This window comes from Schistocerca piceifrons, chromosome X, assembly GCF_021461385.2.
Source record: "Schistocerca piceifrons isolate TAMUIC-IGC-003096 chromosome X, iqSchPice1.1, whole genome shotgun sequence".
NCBI lineage: Eukaryota > Metazoa > Arthropoda > Insecta > Orthoptera > Acrididae > Schistocerca > Schistocerca piceifrons.
The window spans coordinates 589,032,700-589,048,134 of NC_060149.1; the positions used below are offsets into that span (position 1 = coordinate 589,032,700).

Here is a 15,435-nt window from a genome sequence, read left to right on the forward strand (position 1 = left end):
TGGACTCAGCCTGTCGACAGGTCGGATAGTCCGAATCCGATGTGTGGGGAGTGCACGTTTGTGGGAAACCACGGGCCCCAGATCGGCAGGCCAGATCCGCCAGAGATACCCGTGGCACTGGCCCGTAGTCATGCCCGTCGCGGAAATCCGCTTTTGCGTGTATTTTGACTGCATGTGTGCTCAACGGCGAGGTTATCAGCACCCTGATAACATTCGGTACAGAGCCCTGTGGGCGGCCATTCTCTTGGACTCGTGGAGAGCTGAGTAAAGTTCCAACTCTAACCCGGAATAACCCGTGGGATACAAACTGACGAATAAAAATTTGTAGGGGGCTTCGAAGGGGGCATGCGATAAGTAAAATTTGATGGCATCAAACAGTGTCGTATGTCTTAAGTAAATCAAAACAGACTGCAATGAGGTGTTGAAGTTTAGAAAAAGCCTAACGGATTGTCATTTTCAACTTAACCAGGTTGGGTAACCAGGACTTCAAGCAGTTTGGAGAGCACGTTGGTGAGGCTGATCGGTCGGTAGCTATCGAGAGACGTTGGGGCTTTGCCTGGGATAAGGATTGGGACGATGATACTATCTCGCCATTGCGAAAGGAAGACACCGTCGAAACAAATATGGCTGAAGACCCTGAGTGGATGTAGCCTTCGAGTAACATGCAGATGTTGGATTATCTGACTACGAATTGAACCACGACCTGGGGCTGCATCGTGAGATGAGGCAAGAACCTGAAGCAGTTCTCTGTCAGTGAAATGTTCATTGTATAACTCGGCTTCGTGGAGGCTGAAACGTAGGGGGATGTCTTTAACTTGTATTTCTGCAGTAGAAACATACCCAGGTAAGGAGAGGAAGCCCATGCTGTCCCAAAGTCTGTCGCAAGGTGTTCGACTATTGGTGACGAGTTTACGAAGTGGAAACGTGAAAGAACAACCACAGCTAAACCGAGGCCAGGCAGTGCGAAGGTTGTAAAAACTCGTATGAAATCAGCAGAAGGAATCACTCGTGAATTTCAAAGTGTGAACAGCAGTCCAGATAGCACAATGACAGTGCGTAAGGATTTCAAAAGAAAGGGATACAGTGGTCGAGCAGCTCTTCGTAAGCAACACATTTATGATGTCAGTGCCACTGACGCGTGAGCTGGAGTAGCGAACAACACCACTGGACAGTGGATGACTGCGAACGAATGATTTAAAATGATGAATCACGCTATAGCCTGTGGCAATACGGTTGAGGAGCTGTGGTTTGGCGAATTCCTGGAGACGTCACCTGCCATCATCTCTAGTGACAATAGTGAACACTACATCTACATCTACATGGATACTCTGCAAATCACATTTAAGTGCCTGGCAGTGGGTTCATCGAACCACCTTCACAATTCTCTATTATTCCAATCTCGTATAGCGCGCGGAAAGAATGAACGCCTATATCTTTCCGTACGAGCTCTGATTTCCCTTATTTTATCGTAGTGATCGTTCCTCCCTATGTAGGTCGGTGTTAACAAAATATTTTCGCATTCGGAGGAGAAAGTTGGTTATTGGAATTTCATTAGAAGATTCCGTCGCAACGAAAAACGCCTTTCGTTTAATGATGTTCAACCCAAACCTGTATCATTTCTGTGACACTCTCTCCCATATTTCGCGATAATACAAAACGTGCTGCTCTTCTTTGAACTTTTTCGATGTACTCCGTCAGTTCTATGTGGTAATGATCCCACACCGCGCAGCAGTATCCTAAAAGAAGACAGACAAGCGTAGTGTAGGCAGTCTCCTTAGTAGATCTGTTACATTTTTTAAGTGCCCTGCCAATAAAATGCAGTCTTTGGTTAGCCTTCCCCACAACATTTTCTATGTGTTCCTTCCAATTGAAGTTGTCGTAATTGTAATATCTAGGTATTTAGTTGATTTTACGGCTTTTAGATTATACCGATTTATCGTGTAACCGAAGTTTAACGAATTCCTTTTAGCACTCACGTGGATGACCTCACACTTTTCCTTCTTTAGGGTCAACTGCCAATTTTCGCACCATTCAGATATCTCTTCTAAATCGTTTTGCAATTTGTTTTGATCTTCTCATGACTTTATTAGTCGATAAACAACAGCGTCATCTACAAACAACCTAAGACGGCTGCTCAGATTGTCTCCCAAATTGTTTATACAGATAAGGAAACAAAGGGCCTATAACACTACCTTGGGGAACGCCAGAAATCACTTCTGTTTTACTCGTTGATTTTCCGTGAATTACTACGAACTGTGCCGGCGAAGTGGCCGTGCGGTTCTAGGCGCTGCAGTCTGCATGGATGTGTGTGATGTTCTTAGGTTAGTTAGGTTTAACTAGTTGTAAGTTCTAGGGGACTAATGACCTCAGAAGTTGAGTCCCATAGTGCTCAGAGCCATTTTTGAACTACGAACTGTGACCTCTCTGACAGGAAATCACAATTCCAGTCACACAACTGAGCACGCAATTTCACTACAAGCCGTTTGTGTGGTACAGTGTCAAAAACCTTCCGGAAATCCAGAAATACGGAATCGATCTGAAATCCCTTGTCAATAGCACTCAACACTTCATGTGAATAAAGAGCTAGTTGTGTTTCACAGGAACGATGTTTTCTAAACTCATGATGACTGTGTGTCAATAGACAGTTTTCTTCGAGGTAACCCATAATGTTTGAACACAATATATGTTCCAAAATCATGCTGCATATCGACGTTAACGATATGGGCCTGTAATTTAGTGGATTACTCCTACTACCTTTCTTGAATATTGGTGTGACCTGTGCAACTTTCTAGTCTTTGGGTACGGATCTGTCGTCGAGATGACGGTTGTATATGATTGTTAAGTATGGAGCTAATCCGTCAGCATACTACGAAAGGAACCTAATTGGTATACAGTCTGGACCAGAAGACTTGCCTTTATTAAGTGATTTAAGTTGCTTCAATACTCTGAGGATATTTGCTTCTACGTTACTCATGTTGGCAGCTGTTCTCGATTCGAATCCTGGAATATTTACTTCGTCTTCTTTTGTGAAGGCATTTCGGAAAGCTGCGTTTAGTAACTCTGCTTTGGCAGCACTGACTTCGATAGTATCTCCATTGCTACCGCGCAGAGAAAGCATTGATTGTCTCTTGCCGCTAAGATACTTCACATACAACCAGAATCTCTTTGGATTTTCTGAAAGGTTTCGAGACAATGTTTCGTTGTGAAAACTGTTATAAGCATCTCGCATTGAAGTCCGCGCTAAATTTCGAGCTTCTGTAAGAGATCGCCAATCTTGGGGATTTTGCGTCAGTTTAAATTTGGCATGTATGTTTCGTTGTTTCTGCAACAGTGTTCTAACCCGTGTTGTGTACCAAGGAAGATCAGCCCCGTCGTTTGTTAATTTGTTTGGTATAAATCTCTCAACTGGTGCCGATACTATTTCTTTGAATTCAAGCCACATCTGGTCTACACTCATCTCGCTACGACAACCCTGTGTTCATAGTGGCAGGTCCGCCTCTCATTACATTTGCTGGTCAGTTATGTACTTCATAGAGGTGTGAGAATATTTATAATCGGATAGTGTAGTCCACTCATTCGCTGACCAAGAAAGGGTCTCGGTGCAAAGTTTTGGAGAAGTTCTGAAAATTTCTGTTGAGTTTTTCCAAGAAGTACGAAAATATTCAAAGAATTAGTTTTCTTCTGAGTTATGCGCCACAACTTAATAAAGATGAATTTCCGAGCAGCATCAATCTATGCTAAACCACGGAAGACTAAATTCTATACAATTTCTATCCTAATGATTTTCTACTCTGCAAACCGCTATGACGCGCATGGCAGAGGATACTTTTCTTGATACAAGACTTTGACTTGACAGTGTGATAAGCTTAATGAAATACGATCAACTCAATAAGAGTGGACAAGCAGTTTGGTACAGATGTTGAAGCTCTGCGCAACTGCGCAGAAACCGACATGCAGCAATATTTTGGGCAGCATCACAAACGAAGATACACATCTACAGCTAACACCAGTGTGGAATACTTCCAACTGTATGACTTATTAGGATTTTTTTCCATTCTATTTATTATAGGAAGTGTGGGAAAAGAGGTGCCTAAAATGCCTCTGAGGACATCGTAATTAGGTATGAATGAAGGAGGAAGTATTCCTATGCTTCGCGAATAGATCTTTTTACAAACGAGCGAATTTCTACTTACTTCTGTCTCTCGACATTTACGCATTCTTTCTTGAACTGAGCATGCAACACTCTCTGTTTCCTCAGCATTTTTGTTGTTGAACCACGCTAGGTCTTTTCCGTTCTTAATCCAATACCTCGGCACATACCCCTCCTATTAAGAAAGATATCCATATTGGAATTCCGTCTCGGAAATGTTGCCTTCCTAGGGAACGAAAAAGTCACCCTTCCAAGTTCCACGTCATAGGTGCGCATGTCTTCATATACCTCAAATGACTCTTGGTGCAGCGATACAGTTGCACACCATTAAACACACGACAAAAGGTTACTCCTACAAATAATGGTTAACACCTCAAAGGGTGTTCAGTTGTGATGTGTGGCGCAGATCGCTGCTTGGTGGCAGAAGTAGTAAGTTGTCACTGGAACTAGTTTCAACCTATGAGATCTAACGATAGGTGGCAATCGTTGAGTAAGTGTTGTGCAACAGCCTTCAATCAGTTAATTTCATAACAACTACAGGACAGAAGCGTGAACATCTCTACAATTCGCTGTTACGAAATTCAGCTTATTATTGTCGGCAGTTAATGAGGTTGTCTTTCAATTTCTTTATAGTAAACAATGAGTTGCTAGTGAGCTGTGGTACATGTAGTTTACTTAGAATTTTGTGTACTGTGGGATGTAAAAGCATAGTGAACAGAGTGAAAACAAATTCAAATGCTGTTTTTAATAATTTATTGCAGGTTAGCAAAGTCAGCTGACAAAACGTTACGAAAACATTTTGAAAGTGCCCCTAAAATACAATCTATATTTCTTTTCGAACCAAAAATGATTTATATTCTGAAACAAACTGTACTGTTCTACGTTATTCATTATCCTACAGGTTGTACGTGAGCTTGAACACGATGTTGTTCCCACATAAATCGACTTGAAAATCAAAGTTGAAATTTGTGGCAATGTTCCAAAAGTGCAATATGTGGGAAATGTTGTGCGTAAGAAATTTTTGATGACAGGAAAAGAATTAACTGAAAGAATACGACTTACGATGCCACCAACCGAAAATAACTTAAATGATAGAAAAATGTGAAAACTGGAAATTAAAAAACGGGTTTGACTATAATTATACTGTCACCTTGTCTAAGTTTATAACATTGATCAGGTACTAAAAGTGCACTGTAGAAATCGATAGGAGAAAATGAGCAGATCACAATGTCCTCAAAATTTCTAAATCACGTGTATGGTGAAAATTTTTTGCCCCTACGGACATAAAAACCAGCGGGCGACACTAAATGTTTGGAGAATAAAAGTGCAGGAAGATATCTTTTTGGAAATCAGACTGGGTTGGTCTTGCATTTAACTTTTTACTTTCCTCGGGAATAATAACGACAACTGGAAATTTTCTCTGGACGAACTGATGAATAAGTTTGAAAGTGGCTATCGTCCAAACATAAAGCCTGTTAAAGCTCAGTTGCTTAGAATTCATGGAAGCAGTATACTGAATTGTACGAAAATAAATAAGGCGCCAGTTCTGTGTATCAAAAGCACAGGCTACAAAAGCATCGGATTCCAGGTACTCGCCAACAATTCACAGTGGGAGGAACGTTTTCAAACAGTTCAGACAGTAGCTGCGACTAACGTCAAAGCCATAATTTATGGTTCCATACGTTACTAATAAATAATACCCATCATCGGATCGTTTTCTGAAAGTTCGCAGGGAGCTCATTCCAGACACTCCTTGTGCTTTCGTTAATAGCGTTGTATTGAGGAAAAACCGTGGGAACATTACAAATGGAAGAAAAAGTCGATAGCTATTGGACATAATATTCTTTCTCCACAGAATGTAGGTTTGGCATTACATATCTACAAAAAATGTAGTTCCTGAAAGTAAATTGATGCACGGGCCTTGACGTTCCTAGGATTTAGTTCAACTTACAAAGGAACTTCACACTGAGACGTCACCCATCATGAATCTCCCGCTGAACCTTCAAGGCCAACACTTCTCTCAATGTAGATTTTATTGCTCGGAAATTTTATGTGCACAACATGGTTACGCTATCGGAAGCATTGTTTGTAACAGTCCCAAAAGTATGATTGCTTCAAGATCAAAATATTCATCGAGCAAGTGACGTACAGCAAGCACAATTCATGGAACTTACGAAGTTGTTACGCAAAAATTTTCTGAGCAGAAAATGATGTGGAATTAGCAGTAATTGAACTACAAGATGTTTGTAGTATTTATCCCTCTTCAGACGCTACTGTTCCTTCGGAGTGTGACTTTTTGTGGCTTTGCAGTAAAAGCAAATACCTACCTGTGTGACAGATTCGTAGAGGAAGTCAATGACGCTCTTCCTTGAGAAATAAACTTTGCAGGTTGCCAGCAGTTCATAAATGCTTATTCCAGTAACTACGACACATTAGTGACTGGTTTGTTGTATGTGTGGAAAAGACTGAAGAACTGCTTCAGAGAATTTGTGTGGTAACATTTGATGAGCATTATACTTAAATTCCAGAGATATTCTTGCAAGTTGATACTGAGAAACCAAATTTTCAAATATTGTCATATGACTAGATGGATTCCATCTCTGAATTTCTTTCATAGTAGCAACAACCATCATAATGGAGAAAGTGACCATTATACTTAAATGCCAGAGATATTCTTGCAAGTTGATATTGAGAAACCAAATTTTCAAATGTTGTCATAAGACTAGATGTATTCCATCTCTGAATTTCTTTCATGGTGGTAACAACTTTCATAATGGAGGAAGTGACCTGAAGAAACTGTTCAGTAACGATTACATCTTTTGAATACGTCTGGAGGAAGACGACCCTAGGGTGCTTTGCCATTCCAGCTAGAAACTACTTTAATTTAAATATGTAGTTGCTATAATTTTGTACTTCTTCTTCACACAATAAATAAAGTTATTAGTACATTATATAGATACATTTCATTTCGTATGTTATCCCTACAACTTTTTCCAATACTGGTACCTCATTTATCTTTGAGAAATTATTATTTTTTAAATGGTAAAGCCAGTCAATGAGCGGAATAAGTAGCGAGGAACAAGGTAAGCACTATTTTTATTGGATAAACGCCAAAAGAAGTGACAAGTATTACAGTTTATCTTGCAACCAGAGCTATACTGAGGTGATCCTGTGTCTTTAGCAGAACTGCCAAAGCTGCCACCCTCAGGCCAACACCTCCCTTCCCCCACCCATAAAACTATTGTTCTGCAATTTTTAATGAACAATATTGCACCAACAAATTAAATGTAGCATTGTAAAAAATAAACTACAAACTTAATAGACATTCTAAAATGTTTTAAATAAACAAAACTTCTATTTTATTGTTTATGGTAGCTATTGTACATTAGTTTTAGTGTATTTGCTCCTCATTAATTATTATTAGCGTATAAGTTATTAGTTCGGAAAAGAGTAAAAACGCTATGATTAACAGTAGAGAAAATATCCATTTACAGAAATGATTCTTATATTAAGTTTACTTTGTATTTCCTTGCTTTGAGCGAAGCCAGTACATTGACTATGTCATGGAAATCATGTTTTTTTTTTTTTTTTTTTTTTTTTTACCTGTGACGTAGTCTGTGTATAAGGCAGATAAATCTGACACTGTGCTTTAACCAATACTCTACGTTAAGCAATTTTTTATCATTTTAATTCGCTGAAACGGCGTTCAAAATATGCTGCTGTCACTGGTATTGTCACAAATATACACAAAGCTATGTTTAAATAACCTATACTTTCAAGAAACCATCAAAATGCCAAATGGGATGTCGTGAGCTTCTTTTCTTCGGATATTTCATTTAGAAATTGAAAGCAGCTATTTCGGTAAGTATTTCCACTAAAACAATGTTTGTTTTATACTTGGCGCCAAAATCAGCTGCCCATTTTTAAGATAAGGTACGGAGCTTTCATTTCTGAGGGTTCCTGTCAAGAAGTTAATGTCAGATGACATGTCATGATACATGTGAGACCTGCTTTTCATTTCGTTCATTACTCTATAAAAATTTTAAACTACTCTAGCTCAAACCGTTTCATAGCACGGATCAAGCGTCCCTCTCATGCAGCCATCTGCCCCGTCACCTTCTTCCTCGTTGCACCCTTTTAACAGCGAAACTGCTTTGATAGATATAGAATCACAAACATTTGCCTGTGTTGGTGTGTTTCTGCACTCTGTCTTCACGTTGTTGTTTAATATTTTTTTCCAGACCAGACAGAAAACTCGATGTTATATCATGGACCTCAGTAGCATTCCTCCCTTGCAATGATATGCTACTACAGTCGAATTTTACTAGCACCCTACATCACACCACAGCTCTAAGAGGCAGACAAATTCGTAATCAACTTCTCTGAGAAGTGTCATACCACCTGTTGGTGTTTCAGCGGTGTATTTGTATCTGTTGGTCACATGCTGTAACATCTTGTTTAACTAACGTACTATTGTAATTACACTACTGGCCATTAAAATTGCTACACCAAGAAGAAATGCAGATGATAAACGGGTATTCATTGGACAAATATACTAGAACTGACATGTGACTAGATTTTCACACAATTTGGGTGCATAGATCCTGAGAAATCAATACCCAGAATAACCACCTCTGGCCGTAATAACGGCCTTGATAGGCAAGGGCACTGAGTCAAATAGAGTTTGGATGGCGTGTACAGGTACAGCTGCTCATGCAGCTTCAACACCATACCACAGTTTATCAAGAGTAATGACTGGCGTATTGTCACGAGCCAGTTGCTCGGCCACCATTGACCAGACGTTTTCAATTGGTGAGAGATCTGGAGAATGTCCTGGCCAGGCCAGCAGTCGAACATTTTCTATATCCAGAAAGGCCCGTACAGGACCTGCAACATGCGGTCGTGCATTATCCTGCTGAAATGTAGGGTTCCGCAGGGATCGAATGAAGGGTAGAGCCACGGGTCGTAACACATCTGAAATGTAACATCCACTGTTCAAAGTGCGGTCAATGCGAACAAACGGTGACCGAGACGTGTAACCAATGGCACCCCATACCATCACGCTGGGTGATACGCCACTATGGCGATGACGAATACACGCTTCCAATGTGCGTTCACCGCGATGTCGCCAAACACGGATGATACCATCATGATGCTGTAAACGGAACCTGGATTCATCCGAAAAACATGACGTTTCGCTATTCGTGCACCCAGGTTCGTCGTTGAGTACACCATCGCAGGCGCTCCTGTCTGTGTTGCAGCGTCAAGGGTGACCGAAGCCATGGTCTCCGAGCTGATAGTCCATGCTGCTACAAACGTCGAACTGTTCGTGCAGATGGTTGTTGTCTTGCAAACGTCCCCATCTGTTGACTCAGGATCGAGACGTGGCTGCACGATCCGTTAAAGCCATGCGGATAAGTTGCCTGTCATCTCGACTGCTAGTGATACGAGGCTGTTGGGATACAGCACGGCGTTCCGTATTACCCTCCTGAACCCACCGATTCCATATTCTGCTAACAGTCATTGGATCTCGACCAACGCGAGCAGCAATGTCGCGATACGATAAACCGCAATCGCAATAGGCTACAATACGACCTTTATCAAAGTTGGAAACGTGATGGTACGCATTTCTCCTCCTTACAAGAGGCATCACAACAACGTTTCACCAGGCAACGCCCGTCAACTGCTGTTTGTGTATGAGAAATCGGTTGGCAACTTTCCTCATATCAGCACGTTGTAGGTGTCGCCACTGGCGCCAACCTTGTGTGAATGCTCTAAAAGCTAATCATTTGCATATCACAGCATCTTCTTCCTGTCGGTTAAATTTCGCGTCTGTAGCACGTCATCTTCATGGTGTAGCGATTTTAATGGCAAGTAGTCTAAAAACAAGAATGATGAAAATTCCTGTATTAACCACAGGGTAATTTTTCTGCATAAGCTGTATGTAACGTAAGAAAGTATTGAAGGATTGCACAGTATAGTTAAATGCTGAAGCCACTGAAGGTATCACTTACAGTCAGTCGTCTGGTAATCTCTTAGCGCCTTCCTCATCCGAATCCGAGAAATACATTTCAGTTCTGGAAGAGTCGCCTGCTACGTTGTTAATGAGCCTACCAACATCAGAATCCACGGAGCCAACCAGGCGCAGCATTTTCTCTTCTTCTTTTATGAGGAGCCGTTCTATATCTCAGCAAAAGTAAAAATATAGCATTTGTATGATGTGCTCGATGCTGTGAAAATGATTGTTTTTCGTTTCTATGATACGTATCTACCTCTGTTGTACAAAACGATGGACAGAGTCCAAATAAAGAGGATTTGGTTTTTCATTTTTGCCTTAAAAATTAAAGTGTTATGTTTTCTTAATTTAAACAACTTTTATGAACACTCTTTCATAATACATCGATAATTAAGAATTAGTATTTGAAATGGAAACAGGAATTTCACGTCTAATATATAATTAGAAACAGGAAGATGTGCATTATTCATAAAAAAAATGATGATGAGTTTTATAATTACGAGGTGTAGGCATTACAAATACAACGAGAAAAGAATGATAATGGGGAGATTTAAACAAAGGCACGAGTAACTGCTTTTGGGTCACATTCGATCACACCACCGACTGCGCTACACGTTCAATGTTGGATTGCTCATCATCTGTAGTATATATATAGCTGGGAAAACTTCCAAGCCGATTGTCTTCGTAAATTTATGAAAAACATTAAAAACAGCCTATTTATCGGCACTTTTTAACCGTGTTCCACGTACGTGTTTCACTACAGAACAGAAAGTAGCCTCAGCCATTTTTATACTGCGCATTAACAGCGTGACAATCAGAGCTCAACGTTGCAGAGGCTGTGACTGTACACGATTTTTGAAATAAAAACTACGAAGCTAAAGCGTGATTAAGAAAAACGTTGATGGCTGTTAACACATTTGAATATCTTAAAGTTTCATTTAACATAACTTAGTGATAAGATATGTAATACACAGGTAGTACCTATTCCCAAGAGTGTAAAAACACCAATGTACGTGTACTATGGCTTCTGACCAATCTTCGCGTTTGTGTTTGTTTACTTATGATGATTGGATTATAGATGTGTCTCTTCTGCTGGCGCTCTCTGTCTGTCCGTGTCTTAAAAAACTCTTCCAGCGGCGACAGTGGAAGACTGTCGGTATACTTTTTCTTCAGACAATTTTTTTGTTTCGTTAGTGGCACGTGTCGTTATTTTACTTCTTTCAAAATGATATAACTTACAGAGTCATCTGAAACGGATACATTTATTGTCAGAAACAGACCTTGGGCAGTTTATGAAACATCAGATGCAGAGCAACAATTAAGCAGTGTGTCTGAAACTTGTGTAGATACAGAGTAACTATCAAATAGTGCCTCTCATCCGCCGTTTGCTCCGCTCCATGATGCAGTAACAAGAACACTAGAGTGAGCCTGTATAATGAAGAATACTTCAAAATAGGGTTCATATGGTGTGGAGATGAAGGACGTCCTATGCCGGAGGGTGTGATAGGTGAAGAAGAGCTTCCCAATGCAAGCATGGTACCGAATAAAGTGCTACGCCATATTTCAACAAAACACAAACATTTTCAGGGAAAAACTTTTGATTTTTTCAAAAAACTTCTAAGACAAAAGGATCAGCAAAGTTACTTGGTTATCAAGAAATTTAAAACCTCTGATAAATCTCATGAAGCTGGTTATCTCGTAACTGAGATTACTGCGAAGAAAGCGCTGCCTCATGTAATTGCGGAGAAAGCCATCATTCCACCTTGCTGTGCTATAGTGAAAACAATGTTTGGTCCTGAGTATGAACGTAATGTGAAAAAAATTCCCTTGGTGATATTACATTTGGAAGACCTATTCAGCGTATGTCTGAAAACATTGAACAATCTGTTAAAACTCGAGTTGATGAAACAAATTTAATGTTTGCAATTCAGCTGGATGAACCTACCGATGTAAGTGGCTCAGCTCAGCTTGTTTTTGTAATGAACTTTCACTGATGATGAAAAAATAGCTGAACAGTATCCCTGTTGCAAGGTAATTCACTTAACCACCAAAGAGAAAGACATTTTTTAAGTAAGAAAACAGCGAATTTGTGGTGGAAGAATTGTGTCGGCATATGTATAGATGGAGAACCTTCAATGAACAGGTTCCATAAAAGAATCCATCACGCTTGCGAAACAACGAAACGAAAACTTGATTATTGCGCACTGCTTTGCACATAGTGAAGAGCTCATTGCAAAAACAATTGGAAAGGATTTGAGATCACTTATGGACAAGACTGTTAAAATGATGAATTGCGTTAAGAGCAGGCATCTCAAGTCAAGATTTTCTCCTCAAATATGTGAGGCGCTAGGAATACAACAACGTAACCTCCATCTTCATACAGAATTCCGCTGATTATCCAGAGTGGGTATACTCAGTCTTGCGTATGAACTTAAGAAACGAATGCTGCAGATATTTGAACAAGAATACAAAACTGACTTTTTGGATGCAATAAAGGACGAGCTCTGGAACACAAAGCTAGCTTTCCTTTCTGATTTATCTGATTTATTTGAAATACTCAATAAGGCAAATGCTAGTCAACAAGGTAAGAGTGCAAATCTCCTTACCGCCACAAATAAAACTGCATCCTTAAAAGATAAAGTTGAGGTATGTCTGAGAAAAGCAAATGTAAACACTTTTTAAATGCTTCCATTGACATTTAAACATGCAGTTAGTAACAAAATATAACCACTGATTCACGATCATTTAGTGCAACTGAAAGAGTGGGTGATATGTCGCAACACAAGATATAAACCAGTATGACTGGATAAGAGATCCTTTCGCGCATTTGTATATTTGGGAACATAACTTGTTGATTTATGCAACTTCTGGATTTCTAATCAGCAAGAATACCCTCATCTAATTAAAAGAGCATCCATTGTTTTGCTACAGTTTTCTACAACATATTCGTGTGAAAGTGTGTTTTTTGTTATGACTAATATAAAAACAGGTACTGGTAGAAGTTTGAGAAAGCTAGATACGGAACTCGGTGTGTATTTTTCCTACACCAGAGCTAATATAAGATAGATTTGTAATGCTCTTCAAGCCCACGTGGTGCAGTAAATTCATGATAGTATTGCAAAGGTTTGTATCTGTGAAAAGGTGTCTAATGTATAATTTCACTGCTTTTAGATATAAAATATAAAAATTGATGTTGTTGATAATTCTTCCGGGTTATATGGCCGTGGTCCATGGAATTCTTCTATTCCTAACGTTTCGTCCAATACTACGTTGGAAATCTTCAGAGGTATGGCTGGTCCTGCTGAGTCCTGCCGACTGACTCAGCAGGACCAGCCATACCTCTGAAGATGTCCAACGTAGTATTGGACGAAACGTTAGGAATAGAAGAATTCCATGGACCACGGCCATATAACCCGGAAGAATTATCAACAACAGTACTATCCGGTCGTGAAAGCCTTCATTGTATGAATAAAAATTGATATTCCTTTGTACTAACATTTGCTACAATAGAGTCTCTTTTATTAATATTAGTGAAAGGGTAGTTCGTGAAATTGTATGTATTAGAAAGAGAAGAAGAGACGCTACCTCCAAGCGTAAGTAGCCTCATATGACACTAGTTGAGACTTGACAGCTAGCGTCTTCTCTTTTTCCAAGTATTGTCCTGTTGTCACAGGAGTTAGCTTTGAAGCCTAAATAGCCTCAGCTGACATTTTTTGAGACTTAAAAGCTAGTTTATGAACAAAAATACATTTCAGGAAAATAAAGCTTGACTCACTGTAATTTCTGCTGCATTATTTCCTATTTATTTATATCGCAGTGGCAACGTTCAACAAGGTGCACAACTGTCAATATAAACTTACAGTATATGCAGTGATCTTCTTGTGCTGTTCTTGATGTCCGCCTAGGTCAAGACTCAGTGTTCTCTGTGACTGCCACGTTCCAGGCTGTGTTTGGCGTGGTGGGCATTTCTCATTCTGTTCACGCCAACGCATTGAGCAAATTTGCGCTACAACAGACCCCCTACTTATCACGCTGCTAAAAAAATTCGTTATTACAATTTGATGTTATTGACATCACCCACGTTTCTGGTTATCCGTACAGGTTACCTGCACAGGTTTACTTACACAGTTGTGGCGTACATACGCTACGTAAACCGTGGAATGGGAATTTTCCCAATTCAGTTGCGTCCATAGCATCAACTGAGGAAAACTTGTTAGCTGTAGCAGGCTTTTTACTTGCTATTTTCTCCAATTTTGTGTAAGCTGCTTCACGCTTTGGTACTCCTTACTTTTTACATGCGATAAATAAGGTTCCTCACTGGTGTTGTTCCTTTTAAGATTTGACATGTGGACAAATGAGCACACTACCCCCAAAACAAATGACACTACTAACTGCACTACAGATTAGCACAACGAAAACAACAACAGAACTCACATTTGAACTTCTGACGTGCTGACGCGAAGACGTAGGGCGAACTGAGAGCTCTAGACCTGAAACTTGGGCAGGCGACTCGCAGCCCCGCTCCGGTCTGGACACCTGCACATGTACAAAGAATCGCATTTCGATTCTTCTGTGGTCGACTGTACAGTCGTGTACGCCTGCACACTTTTGTTGGTAGACACGCTCCGGTTCACCTTTACAGGTATACCGGAACGTGTGGGGGGACCTTAAGACCGCTTAACACTAGGCCACTAATTTAGTGAAGCGGCGAGTGACTTAAGGCTGATTCACGCTAGGCCAATAATTTGGTCAAATGACGAGTGATATAGTAAGTGAAAATATCTTAACAACATTATTTAGTAACGGTGGTAAGTGAAACGGTTTGAATAGTAGCATGTCAAGTAGCTCCCCCCATCCCAGCTCACTTACCACTGGCCCGCCGCTAGACACGTCTGAAAACAGCCTGTTTAGTACGCCGCATAACTGTCTACGTTTGTTCCGCTCTATCCTTTCAATTATCTGTTTCTAGTGGATCAACAACATGACTCGTTGGAGTGACGATACAGCGATTAAATTTGTTTCTCTTTACATACAACTGGAGTGCTTGTGGCACGTGAAATGTCCACTATACCAAATTGCACTGTGGTGACAAAAGTCATGGGATATCTCCTAATATCGTGTCGGACTCCCTTTTGCCAGGCATAATGCAGCTACTCGACTTGGACTCAACAAGTCGTTGGAAGTCCCAGCAGAAATACTGACCCATGCTGCTTCTACTGCCGTCCATAATTGCGAAAATCGAAGCAGGATAGTGTGCACGAACTGACCT

The 15,435-nt window shown here is 40.3% G+C and overlaps 1 protein-coding gene across 2 annotated transcripts in view; it reads right to left on the reverse strand.

Moving 5' to 3' along the window:
* LOC124722852 (glycine receptor subunit alpha-3) overlaps positions 1–15,435 on the reverse strand; it is a 375,323-nt gene that overhangs the window by 35,502 nt on the left and 324,386 nt on the right. Inside the window, exon 10 of one of the 2 annotated variants that reach the window (XM_047247977.1) lies at positions 14,601–14,702. The exons of the other annotated variant lie outside the window; for it this stretch is intronic. Coding sequence (XP_047103933.1) covers positions 14,601–14,702 — 102 coding nt within the window. The remainder of the gene's footprint in view (positions 1–14,600; positions 14,703–15,435) is intronic. 2 annotated transcript variants of the gene reach the window in all.